The sequence below is a fragment of the Petromyzon marinus genome, chromosome 8, assembly GCF_048934315.1.
Source record: "Petromyzon marinus isolate PM22_M1 ecotype Great Lakes invasive population chromosome 8, UKy_Petmar_22M1.pri1.0, whole genome shotgun sequence".
Taxonomy (NCBI): Eukaryota; Metazoa; Chordata; class Hyperoartia; order Petromyzontiformes; family Petromyzontidae; genus Petromyzon; species Petromyzon marinus.
The window spans coordinates 11,521,834-11,535,722 of NC_133674.1; the positions used below are offsets into that span (position 1 = coordinate 11,521,834).

The 13,889-nt window shown below is 39.9% G+C and overlaps 1 protein-coding gene across 2 annotated transcripts in view; it reads left to right on the top strand.

Moving 5' to 3' along the window:
- Positions 1-13,889, top strand: part of LOC103091803 (netrin receptor UNC5C) — a 62,103-nt gene that overhangs the window by 26,930 nt on the left and 21,284 nt on the right. For both annotated transcript variants that reach the window (XM_032949715.2, XM_032949716.2), the window contains exons 2-5: positions 3,831-4,055; positions 6,611-6,754; positions 7,698-7,801; positions 10,151-10,331. In XM_032949715.2, coding sequence (XP_032805606.2) covers positions 3,831-4,055; positions 6,611-6,754; positions 7,698-7,801; positions 10,151-10,331 — 654 coding nt within the window. The remainder of the gene's footprint in view (positions 1-3,830; positions 4,056-6,610; positions 6,755-7,697; positions 7,802-10,150; positions 10,332-13,889) is intronic.

The following is a 13,889-nucleotide window of genomic DNA, read 5'->3' on the forward strand; positions in this document are numbered from 1 at the left end:
TTAGAGGCAGCAATGTGACTTGTGGCCTGGGTGTATTCACAGGCCATGAGTCACTTGTATGTGCGTGTAAAATGATCTGGAGTTTTCACTAAATATTATGTTTAACACGATTTGATTTATAAAGCTGCAATATGCTGCACAGCAGCCAGATTGAATCTGTAGCTGGAGGTTTGGAACAAAGAGTTTAGGATGCTGCTGCTGGTGGTGGATAGACTTTTTCTAAAGTCTATGCCTTTTTTTGTTTAATTTGCAAGTCAAAATTTGAGAGTGGAAAAAATAACTTTGTTTTTAAAAGTTATATTATGGTTATTTGAAAATGTAATAGTTGTTTTTATATGCCAACAATACAAATTTAGAAGTTACACCCTAGAGTACAGTAACACATGTTTCAGGTCATGATAAAATGTTCCCAAGTTTGGAAACACTTGTGTAGAATCCAGTTGAACATTATAAATGAAATATACCTTTTAAAATGTTGACGTGATTTATTTGAAAGATAAAAAGAAAATATTGGATGGACATGAAAACGAATTTCATGTTTGTGTTTTGGAATTAAGCCACAGTTTAATGCTGTAATGGTGATGGTTTCCGGTCATGTGCAATACATGTACGCACACGTGCAGTGCACGCTGGAACCCTCCAACAGTGATTTACAAGGACTCGTAAGAACAATTGAAATGGCTAATTCTGAAGTCATCTAATATTATATTGCCAAAATAAAAACATAGAAGTTCATTGTTTTATAATAAATTTCCTGTTTTATGGATGTCTTGATGGTAAAACGTAAATGCACTTTGAAAGGTTAAGACTTTGACCGTGGCCATGTGAGTTTGGCGAGCACTTGTGCTCCACTGCAGGTTTAATGGATAAGTCCTGAAGGTCAATGGGGAAAAAGAGCTTGACTCTTAAGTGTTTTGGGACAGCCTTGCACCAACAAAAAAAAACACTCATGAACTTTATTTTGTGCACTCTATTTTATAGTGCCAGGCAGCAAATTAAAGTGCATCAACTTATTGTATCGCTTGCAGTGGCAATAAACTCTTGCCGTAAAGCATGCCGCTTTGGTAATGAAGAAATACTTGTGGTGGTGGTCAGGGTCAAGCCTTGCCGTATCATAAAATATATAAAAGAGAAGTTGGGTTCCATATGGACGTAAATTAGGTCCCATGCGAAATGATGCTGTTCGTGTGCGTAAGCGCCGCAGTGTCGGTCGCCTTGTTTTTTTTGTTGTCCAAGTCTTCCAGGGGGAGGGCAATTGAGCCCCGCTGAATGGTAACGAAGCGCCGTCGAAAACAAGCCTCTCTGCATTGGTCGCTGCGTAGATGAGATTATAAATACGAGTTGGGTTTCGAAAAGAATGAAAGCCATTTTAGCCGTTCGTTCAAGAGTAATGGTACAGACTCTGCACACAGGAAGTGTACTACTGAATAATGGTGTAGAAGTAAATAGCATGACAGCTCTGGCAGTTCATGTGTGATTTATTGTTCTTGGCTTATTTGTGCGGGCCGATTGAGAGTGGGACGTGGGTTTAATTAAACAATGATATCCTTTTAATTCCCATTTAGGGCATTTTGCATATGCATTCAGCTCATAATATAAAATATCAGCACATTACCTTTTTACAAAAGTACAATATGCTTTGCAATGTAGTTTTTGTTGTATCCCTTTGAATTAAACTTTTCATCACAATTATACCACATACAATATATTGAATCTATTGTTGTTGTTTTGTAAGACATAAACATTTTATATTAACTTTATAGATATATTCTGCAGTATGTTGAAACGATTGCACGTATATATGCATAAAATAACCGGGCAACACAGTGTAGTGTTGTCATGGAAGAACACAAAAAAAACGCTTTTTGGATAAAGACAATAAGAGCTTTGTGCTCTCATGTTTTTTTATGGACGTGTGTAGGAGGGCATGGTAACAAATACCCTGAGTGTTAAATTCTCTGGCCTGGTGACCCTCTCCAGCACTTCTGTTCTACAAACGCCCATATTGATTGAGAAGGCAAGGCAGTGCTGGCCAAATGCGGCACCCAGCCGCCCACCCACCTAATTACCAGTGCCCAGTGCACGGCTGTCTGTGGCCTTTGTCAGATCTTATCTCGCCAGGAATCTGGTTCTGCTCCCAGTCAATTACAAGCCGTTTTATTATTTTTTTCGTCTACTTCTTTTGCTTTAAATGTCCCATTGTCTGACTCAAAGTGATTTTGATTTACGATGCACACTTTACAATGCTTGTTTAAGAAATAGCTGCTCTGCTGAGTAGAATTGACCTAAGTAAACGTTATGCCCTCTCTTTTTGTGTTTATTTTTTCAGGGACCATGTTTACAATGTGGCATAAAATGAACTTTGCAATGTGGAGTAAAATGTGTCTGAGTGCATATGGATTGAGGACAAAACTGACATTTGCTTGCTTGCGACAGTTTAAAGACAGTCTGTTGACAAATGTTAACTTTGCAATGCTACTTTTTAACATATTTCTTTATACCCCGGAGTATATATTTCATTATATTGCTTCACATACTTCCATTGAGGCCTGTTCATTTTCACACTATCTGTCTCGTTTGGTAAATGGAGAGTTCACTCACCCTTTGACATGGGAAGGATAGCTGTTGGACCAGTGTGTACAGAAGTTGTTATGATTCCGCATACTGGCACTGACCCCTGCTAAGTGACACATTGCAGTGGCTAAATGTTGCCTCACCCCCTAACCCTTCCCCACCCCACTCATTTTCCCAAACCTAAAACCCAGGGCTCAAAGGTCAGACCTCTGCAATCTATTTTCGCTGGAGTGAAATTGTCTGTGCTTTGTGCTGGGTTTTGTTAGCGGTGGCACGGTAATAGGCATGAGATTTGCTCATTTATGGCAAGGGTATTTTATTTATATTTCCGGCAAATGTAACTCTTGTTAAAAAAAAAGTGTCTCTTTGTGCTAGTATAGTTGCCTCTCTGCTAGCTGTTGATTGTGTAGCATTGCGTACATGAAATATAAGTTTAACTAGCCAGCATCAAGTGCAGATATTTTTTCATCACTTTAGATTTAGCTTTTTAAACTCTGTTCCACATATAACTATAATGGTCTTACTTTGTGCACGTATTTCACTTATTTATTTTTACATACACGGCAGTATATAACAAGTAGAGACAATGTAATTTATTTATTTGCAAACTTTCAAAAGAGAAAAAAATACAGAAATCTAAGATTCATTAATGTCCCATTACGAGTCAGCTTCAGATATGTTTCCTAAAATTGAAAGACATTTATTAATGATGCATATTGGACTTGGATGGAAAAAGTACCATTTCTGTACACACAATTTCCACCATTAAATTTTTATTGTGGCTTGGTGAACTATGGCAATGTGAAAAAAATATAAAAGCACGAGCTTTCTGTCTAGCTCTTTAATATGTGCTCCCACACAAAGACAAAGATTACCCAAATAGCCGTAAGGGCTGTTGGGGTAAAGTGTTATAGCGAGAGCCAAGATGGCACCGTACATGAGGGGTGATGCGGCAAACAGCATGCCCGTTCACTTTTGCCTCCAAGGTGCCAATGTTTACACACCGCACCAAGTACTAATTTAAGGGCTGAGTCAACCCAGAGGAATCCCAGGACCGGTTAATATAGTCACCACTGATGTTGGCAGTGAGTGTGGAATCAAGACTCAGGTCGCCGGGTTTGTCACAAAGTTTGCTAACCGCTCCGATACCATTCCTCTCTCCCTCACATACACACACGTATACGCATGCACACATGAACGTGCACACATATAAACACACACACTCCCGCGCATGCACACACCCCACTGGTCCCCAGAGAGTGCAGGCAGCGGTGCGGCAGCTGCTTTCTCTCGGCCCTCGGCTCTCGCGGAGCCCCTGCCCCACTTCCTCCAGGAGCCGGAGGACGCCTACATCGTGCGCAACAAGCCGGTCACCATGAGCTGCGCCGCCTCGCCCGCCACCCAGATCTACTTCAAGTGCAACGGGGAGTGGCTCCACCAGAAGGCCCATCACATTGAGGAGAGGGTGGATGAGACAACAGGTATATACTCTGATTCATAATAGATTTTTGGGTTGGGCCACCTCATGATTTGGCCATAGTTCAGTCGTAAGATCCCCCACCTTACAAAATAATGAAACGCAATTATCGTCACTTGTACAAGCATTTGATGCACCATTTGTTAATGTTTGAGAGCACTGGTTAGTTGGATAATTAACATCAAGGATATTCAGGATCATCCAGTCAGAATGCATATGTAACCTCAGCCAGCTTGTTCAGTAGGTGTCATGAATTATCAGGAACAACCAATCAGATTTAAATTATATATTAACCATTTGAAATGGATTTGTTCAAATTTCATTCTAATTGAAACATACAATATAACTTTACATGTGATCTCTAGATCTCCCTCTAGTTTAAATCCTTCTGCCCGCAATGTGAGCAAAAAGTTGTAGAGCTACGCCTTTACCTTTATACCATTGCAAATTTATTTAAAGATGTAGAGGTGGCTGAGTGGCTGAAATGTTGCTTGTGTCAGAACACCGAACGAGAATTACTGAGAGGCAGGGTTTTTAAATCCTGAGATTCAGTCAGGTTCTAAAATCTATCGAGCCTACAATACCAGCCTAGTCACTAATTACTGCATGAAACTGACATGAAATAATACAGTATTGGCTTTTCACTTCCGATAATATTGCCTAGGGCAGCTACGAGACATTAAATTTATAATTTATGGGATGATTGACCTGCAGATAGCACCCTTGATGGAGCTTGAAGGAGCACTGTCGAGTGCTTGGTAAGAGAGGGCTCTCGAAGTGACTCGAGAAGCAGTTCTGCAGTATCATCTTCCAGGGCCATCTTCTCGCTGTAATATGACGACACACCGCTGACTGAGAGAGTTTTGGAAGGGTATGCATGTTTATTCTTGACGTAGCTACAATTGCAAAATTAACAGAGAAACTTCTTGGTAATAATGTGAAATAATAGGGGAAAGCAAAATATCATGTTTCCCATTTTAAGCTTCTGTTTAAATGTATTACGTTTCAGGGATATGTATTATTTAAGAGCTGTTAGTTTTTCTAACCGTCAATATGTAATATATAACAGGCTGTGCAATTTCAATCGCAATGCCATCTGCTTACGTTGTTTGGCATTTATTTGTGCCTCACCTGTTGTAGAGTTAATCTTGAACGCATTGCGATATACATCAAAGGGATGTGTGTGTGCAGACAAAAGCTATAATTCAAATGTAAAATAAATGGCTTAAACTAAATTATGAATACTCATGATAACATTTCCTTCAGTGAAATGAGTCTCACATATAAATGAAAGTATCGTAAATGACACTGAATATCCAATTAATGAAATTGGTTTGAATTATATTTGTAAAATGTATCAAAATGCAGTACAGTATCTTTAAACATATTAATCGGACCTCTGGCATAGTGATGTGTTTAATTGTAAAAACTATTGTCACAAATAAACACCAGAATTAAGAATGTGGCATTTACTGACCTGCTTTATTTGAACTCTGTGTTTGCATATGCCAAGCGCTTTAGCAGCATTGGTTCATGGCCATAATATAAGTTTAAGCATTAAGAGACTAAATGGAATGGCTTGTCCTGGCTTTGTTACGTTATTATATGAACAGTGGCACCTTTGTCATTTTCATGAGTCTAATTAATTCACATGTGCTAGGCTGTTGCAGGGATGTGCTTCAATGCTGTAAAGAACTAATTAGAAAAGAATATCTTTATCAGGGGACGATAAGTTGCCTATTGAGAGTGGATAATTTGCCTGGAGACCAGGCACAATGGAATAAGCATTTGGAAAATCACTGCGAGGTATTTGACATCCCAAACCAGATGAAGATGGTGGGATTATTATCCTCACCAAAGGCTCTGTTTTCTGGGTAATGCTGACAGGTTGTTTTTATGTTCTCAGTTTTTGAGCTTAAGCTGCTATGCCAGTCGCAAATAGTAAAGACATGTAGGTGGACATGCCCATAATCTAGAAACGTGAAGGCTGGGTTGGTGGATCATACAGAGATATAACCATTGCGTGTGAGATAACTATCTGAAGGACAATGTGGTGCCTTTAGGCAGCAGAGCAACACGGGGTTTTGTGATCTGTCTAAGTTTGATTGCTATCCTCTCACTTGTACAGAGTTTCTCTTTGCACTCACTTCTCACATTTAACATTGCTCAAACATAAAAAAAGAAAGAATTAGGCAAAAATCTGAATGAGAGCTCTCTTGAACAAAAATAACCTGTCTTGAAACTCAGTGACAATTTACTTAAATACGTGACCTGGATAAATCAAACTATCTTTGTGTGTGTACAGTCTAAACTAAAACTATACTAAACTATAAAAAATATAGTTTAATCAAAATAGTTTAGTTTAAACATCTCTTTGTATGCTTACAGTCTGAACACATAAGTGTGTATCTTCAGGATTAGTCTAACTGTTGTGTGTCTGGAGTGGGGGAATATGCAAACACCCTCAAGTCTGCCTCTAGATCGCTTTGGTGCCAGATAACAGACTGGCCTGGGCTGGTACAGCAGCTGATTGCGATGTTGTTCATTTTGTTCTCGCAGGGCGGTCAGTACGGGAGGTTCAGACAGACGTGTCCCGGCAGCAGGTGGAGGAGCTGTTTGGGCTGGAGGACTACTGGTGTCAATGCGTCGCCTGGAGTGCAGCCGGCACCAGCAAGAGCCGCAAGGCTTACGTCCGCATAGCATGTTCGTATCCACTGTGGGGGCGGAGGGCTGAACGTGTGTTTTTGGTAGTGGAAGTCACACACACACACGCTTTTTTGGTGGATGTGTAAAGCACTTCAATTCATAAATGCAGCACAGTTATGGCTGGTGAATGCTACTCTTTAAATAACCCGAGTCATATCCATAGCCATACCAGTACTGTGACCTTAACTCTTACCCTAATTTGTCAGTTTCGTTATCGTGCATTACTCTTAGTTGGAAGGTTATGAGTTCAACCTAGTTGGGTATTAGAGCAGCTTGCCGTCGCTCAGGAGTTGAGACACTCGAGTACTATTTTGCATGAAGGAAGCAGGTGTTTATCCTTTGGGGACATTTCATTCTTCCATGGGAATGAGGAATTTCAACCGCTGACAACGTGGATACCAATTATGATTGACATTCTCGTTTGAGCTAGGAGACGCCGGCTTTGAAACCTAGCCTTAAAAATAACCATGCCACTTTCATAATAACATGTGCCTCAACTTTAATATTAAAATAGTAACTTTATACGTAGCCTTAACAATACTGACCCAAAAACCTACCTACACTCGACAGATACCGTAGATGGGTATTATGAGAAATATATCTATGGTTGCAGTTTCATTCACTCAATTAAGCCTCCTGCCTCAGCATACATTGGAAAACGCTAAATAGTTGGCTTTCGGTTTTACATACACAACTGGGATTCTTTTTGTGCAAACTCATCATTCATCAAAGACTTTACTATACGTGATAATACTTGATTTTTTTTTAATGTGCATGCTGCTTTCAACATCGTGGCAGCAGTTGCATTTGAGAAATTTAAATTGGAATGTAGCAATGAAATGTTTTTGCGATATATAAAATATGTAAAAGCATTCCATTAGGCTTTCAAAAATGGAAAATTTTAAATGACCAGTTTTGATGGTGGATTGCTTTGTGTTAGATTTGCGGAAGAATTTTGAGCAAGAGCCACTGGGCAAAGATGTTCTTCTTGACCATGAAGTTCTGCTGCATTGTCGCCCTCCTGATGCCATTCCCCAAGCCGAGGTGAATACAGTGTCCCTTTTCAGTTTCACCATCTTTAGTTTCACCCACGATTAAAAAAAACGTGTGTTTCCTTGCACATCGTACATAGTTTTACATTGAACCTTTTCGTGCCTTTTCATCATTGTCCCATGCACCTTTAATGTAATATATACTTGCATTGATGTGTATATGGATAACAAGGTTTAGGAGCATGATTGATAAACAAATAAGCTCAAAAGCTGGGAATGTATCGTCATGAGTAACTTTCATAATACGAGCGGAGAGAAAAGAGACCAGATACGAGTGCACAACGGAAGTACGTGATGGCGCAGCTGAGTTATAATCTGGCCATGAGGTGTAATCACCCAAGTATGTCAAAGCCTGCATTAAACATGTTTCGAAAGCATTTAGTTGATTGCTTTTTTGACATTTTTGGATGAACTGCAAATTACACAACTATATATTGTCCATAAAAATATAATGAAGAGCGCTGTATTGTTTATGTTAATGCCTTATTGGGTTCACCGCTTGTGTAATGTTAATACAACAGGAATGTTCACCCATTCTGGTCGGCTACTGTACAGATGAGTGGAATGAGAGGCAGTTGAAATTTGTATTGGTTTATGAATTGAATATGGGAATGTAGTTTCTGAGGCATTTTCTTTTATTTTTGTGTGAATGTTTTCATTGGGCTATGATACTGGCACCCAGTAATAGATTCGGTGTTCTTATACGTTCCTTTAATAACTGAAAATGTGATTATACTTTGGTAATTTTACACGTGAATACAGGTCTGTGATGGGACTCAAACCCAGGTGTAAACTGGCTCCATACCAAACACACTCCCTAACCAGGCACTGCATCTGCCCTAAAGAGAAATCAGCATCATTAGCTTAAATAACCTTGGGTGAGCAGAATGACTGCAATTAGCAGGAATTGCAGCATCTGTCTGCAAGAAAATGGATTTGCTAATTGGAATCATAGGTCTCGTATAGATGCCACAGGCTTGGTGTTTGAAAAAAATATAACTGTCTGAAAGGTTTCAGGAACGTCATAGACCAAGATAAGATCAAGTCTGGCAGGCTGGCTGGAGGCAGGTTGGAGATCCCACATTGCAAGATAAACTCTATCTTCTTGATAAGCCTTAGCCAAACAGTGCATACTATGTTGTGAAAGACCAAGCCAGCACTGCATCACAAACCAAAATAAACATGTGCTTTGCTCAGGAGGTTATTATAATGGAAAATGAGTGACGCTAAATAATTAATGGATAAACGTGTGTTACTTGAATGATGAAAATAAGTCATTTGTCCCTAATGTGTTACAATATTGTTGATGGTTGTTTTGTACGTCATCTAAATATGCACTGTGTATGCTATCTTCAATTTCACATGACTGCATACCACCATGAGCGATTTTTGAAGATAACCAACCCTCATAATGATAATCCTGAAGTTCCATAAGGGCTTGGGCTGCTAGAACGCAGTGATTTATTTGGCTCCTGTACAGTGGAAACTCCATTCCAGTTGCAGAAGATAAACTAAACACAGGAATTGTATAAATGGGCATTCAAAATTAATGTTCAAATCTGCTGCTGAAATTGGTTTTACCTACCATTCTAATTCATTGTGGTCCACATTTGAGATTCCTTCCAGAAGTATGTTCAGGGCTGTGCCATTTTTTTAATCATTGTTTATCTTTCGCGAGGAAAAGTTAGGAAACTACACTCATGCTTGACCCAGATAAGTTCACAATTGATCACAACCATTGTTTTTAGAGAGTGGCAATGTATCGCAATTAAACTATTTGACGCAGATGTTAAATATTTAACGGCGTCCCCTTTATATGCCACTTACACCACTGCAAATACATGGTCTACCTCTATCGATAGACATTTATTTTCCATGCTTACCAATAGGATTGGAAGGTATACATTGATAAATGTAGTTTTAGTTTTATCCAGTGCAGTACTTTAAATGTTGTTTGAAATGTGGTACCAATGCTTTGATTTGGTCGGTAAATTCCAGCTACTTGCAACTGCATGATTTTTACCCAAATAGTACACAATGTAACATAACATGAATAGCAACATATAAAATACATGCTAGAAAGTTCATGCAGAAGATCCAATCACAACAGTTTTGGATATACAGAGCATCTATTTATGAACGAATCTCAAGTTGTACGAAATATTTGGACGTTCATCACGGGGGAAAGATGCATGTTTACTAAATATTATTTTAAGAGAAGGAATAATCAGAAGAGGAAGGTTTGATTTTAATTGCATAATTTTAGACGTGGTTTCTTCCTTGAAACTTTAAATTTTGCCTATTCTATGTTCATCAACTGACAATGCATTTCCCATTTTAGGTGGAGTGGCTGAAAAATGAAGAAATTATTGACCCAGTCATAGATCAAAACTTCTACATCACGGTAGATCACAACCTGATAATTAAGCAGACTCGGCTGGCAGACAGTGCTAACTACACGTGCGTTGCCAAGAATCTGGTGGCCAAGCGGCGGAGCTCTACTGCCACGATCACCGTGTATGGTACGTGCTGCTTATGCCTGCAACACAAGCTGATTCCATTCCATCACAACCACAGCCCTAACTCACAGCCTCAACGCAAACCCACAACCTCAATGCTAACCCAAGCCTCGGCACTAACTCAGCCTGCAACACAAGCTGATTCCATCACAGCCACAGCCCTATTCGACAGCCTCAACGCTAACCCACAGCCTCAACACAAATCCACAACCTCAACGCTAACCCAAGCCTCGACACTAACTCATAGTCTCAACGCTTACCCACAGCCTCAAGGCTTCTCCACAGCCTCAACACAAACCGACAACCTCAACGCTAACCCAAGCCTCGATACTAACTCATAGCCTCAACGCTTACCCATAGCCTCAGCACTAATACACAGCCTCAACCCTAACCCACACCCTCAAGACTAATGCGCAGCCTCGACATGAACCCAACTCTTAATGCTAACCCATGGCCTCCAAGCTACCCAACAGCCTCGACACTAACGCACAGCCTCAATGCGAACCCACAGCCTCAATGTTAACCTACAGCCTCAATGCTAACACACAGCTTTAAGATGACCCAGGGCTCAACACTATCACACAGCTTCTCACACACATGCACACAGAGACTCGTGCAAACAGATTGAAACTCGCAAAAGCTCTTCCCCGAAATAAACACGCATACTAACATAGCCAACGCATACACATACAAATGCAAATAAATATACTCAAGTTGACATGTACATGCATGAACTAATGATTCACACGCACACAGATTCTCTTTAATAGTATAAACTTGGATGAACTGTTCTCAGGACTGCTATGAACTTTGCAACCTGGTCTTTATTCCTGGCCATGGCGAATATAAATGGTGGAGAATACCTTAACCAGTCCTTTACTAACCTGCACTGACCAGTGTGGTGGTGAAGTACGGTCAAATGACTCCCATGACTGAGATAGTGTGGCAGCCTTAATTCGTCCAGCAGTGGTTTCACAAAAGGGCTATGAATGATAATGAATTATTAAGTAAATCCTGAGCCTATTTTTCGACTGGTCTGTGCTGCTATAGATGTCGGCCTCTGATGGACCATTTGACATTGCAATCTGATTGCAGGCTTCACTCCTGCCTCAAACCTCCCCAGGGGAGCAGACACTCCCAAGTTGTAAAACATCTGCTTTAAGCCGTCTCATGAAGAATAAACAGCATACACCACCACTCTGTGCTGTAAACAACCACATACGTCCCTTACAAGTATCTAAATTTTGTAATAAATGCATGGACTGCATGTAATTACTGTTGATTGTTGGTTCACAAAATGACATGAGATGTGTATTAAAACGCACACATGAAGCAAGGAACGCTATAAAATATTCAGTTATCACAGTATGTGTCCTTTGTTTCAATTTGATCCAAAGTATGTTGTATCAAATCTCATCAGAATCTATAGACAGCACAGATTAACAGATCAAATGTAACTACAGCATTTTGTTATATATGTTATACACACGTAGCATCTGGTTAGCAACTGTGATAGTAAGGTAGCAAATGCATTCTCTGAATAGAACCGATTGCTGAGTGTATTTACTGACTGGAACTGGTGTTGGTGACTTGAAAAGGGTCATAGTCCCTGCTTTGTTGTCCATAAACTTACAGCACCATCAGTGTCACTTTCAATGTTACGTCACTTGTTTTGGTTTACATCAGTGAATTAATTTATATACAAACCGTTGAAATGTATATGGGACAGTGTAAACATTCCACTGTCAGATTTTTATGAATAATTTACTTTAGGAAAAGCTGAAATATAATTCAAAGTAAATTGTTTTATAATGAATACTTGACTTCTAAAATCGTTCAACAATCTCCTGATACAATGATCTGTTCCTCTGTTAGATATGGAGCCATTGCTTTTGCAATATTCAATCAAAAGTGGTTAATAAGAAATTAATGGGGTCGCTATAAATGGATCCCTCTATACAACAAATAAGACAACATTTGGAGCATTGCATCCGATACATCTACTGCAGTGAGAGATGCAACACATTTTGATTTAATGATTATCAGAAAAAGGCAATATTGAACTGAGCAGTAGTTATTCCCATACCACTTTTATTTCTGAAGCCTATAACACTATGAGTTAACGTATTTCAAGAGTTGTAGTCCTATTAGATTTGCAGCCATTCAATGGGCCCCTTGGGGTCTGCAATCAGAGTAAGATCTGCTGAAATACCAATTAATAACAATATTTACAGTCCTTTGTCAATTTACTGCTGGACAGGGCTGGAAATAGAAATACATTACTGGGGGAACTCAATAATTGCACCCCCACCCCCTCCAGATCTGGACTGTGCCAACTGAGCCTGAGTGCAAAGGGGGGAGGGGTGGGCGGCGCACGCGAACACTAACGAATGCATTCACATTGTTTGCCCGTTTCAGCAGCACGTTCATTTAAAATAACAAATCCATCTTATATACATGTGTCATGTATATTGGCAGACCTTTTACGCAATTTTATGCACGTGTTTCTCCAAACGTACCATTTGGGAGATCCAGAGCGTGATCGATGGACACTTGCGGATTACATATTTAGATACATTGTGACCCCCCCCCCCCCCCCCGCTGCTACTACACTTATCCCTGCTGATTTCGACCAGTTCGACGCACGTAGTCCGGTTAACATTTTCACTCCCACCTCGGCGTTCTGGGTCGTTGCGGCCCATTTCCACCCCTGCCACTCGATGAAGGCCTCCCCATGCCATTCACGTCATTGAGTAGATTGACGATACCTGTACTTTAACACGATGGTCAGTGTGGGCTGGTGAAGGGGTGGACAGGGCAACATCAGCTTTCACTTGCTAGGTTCATAGTGCAGTGTCCTAGCCACTGCACCATTGCTGCCCGTAAATGCCACTTACGTTTTGTAATTTCTCTTTTATATTTTCAGTTGATGTTTTATGATGCTCAAAACCACTCTTACCAGGCGATTAAAACCCATCAGCATAAAAACTTTCAATAGCCGATCATAAGGTCTCTTTCTGTCTCTGGTAACTGGTAATTTAATGGCTGATGTGGGTTGGCTTTTTTGAGGCAAATTGTGGTAATTGATCCTATTTGGTGCATTGCTTTATATTGCCTTTTAATGTTCCCGTGAATTTCAGAGACTGGTGTCAGATGCCCCCGTGTTGTGTCAGTGGTGTGTTTTGATTGCACTAATTTATGTTAATATTAAGGAATTACATTTTGCCCAATAATGGAGTCATTTGTTTTTTGTTGAATGGGACCAAGAGAATCTCTGCTGTCCTCTGAAGATTGGAGAGATAATCTTTGCACTTGCTATGACTTAATAATGCATGCAATTAGCTTTTTAATGAGCTTAATCATTGCTTAAAGTAATTTTTTAAAAATAAAAACATTGGAATTTTACAGTAATGATCACTGCAGATTCCCATCTGGGAATCTATCCGATTGCTTTTATTATCTTCACAAAACTGCAAATGACGACCCGAGAGAACAATTAATGAACTGTGCTTTAGCATATTATAAACACTTAAGTTGGTCTGACCTACACAAACTGATTAA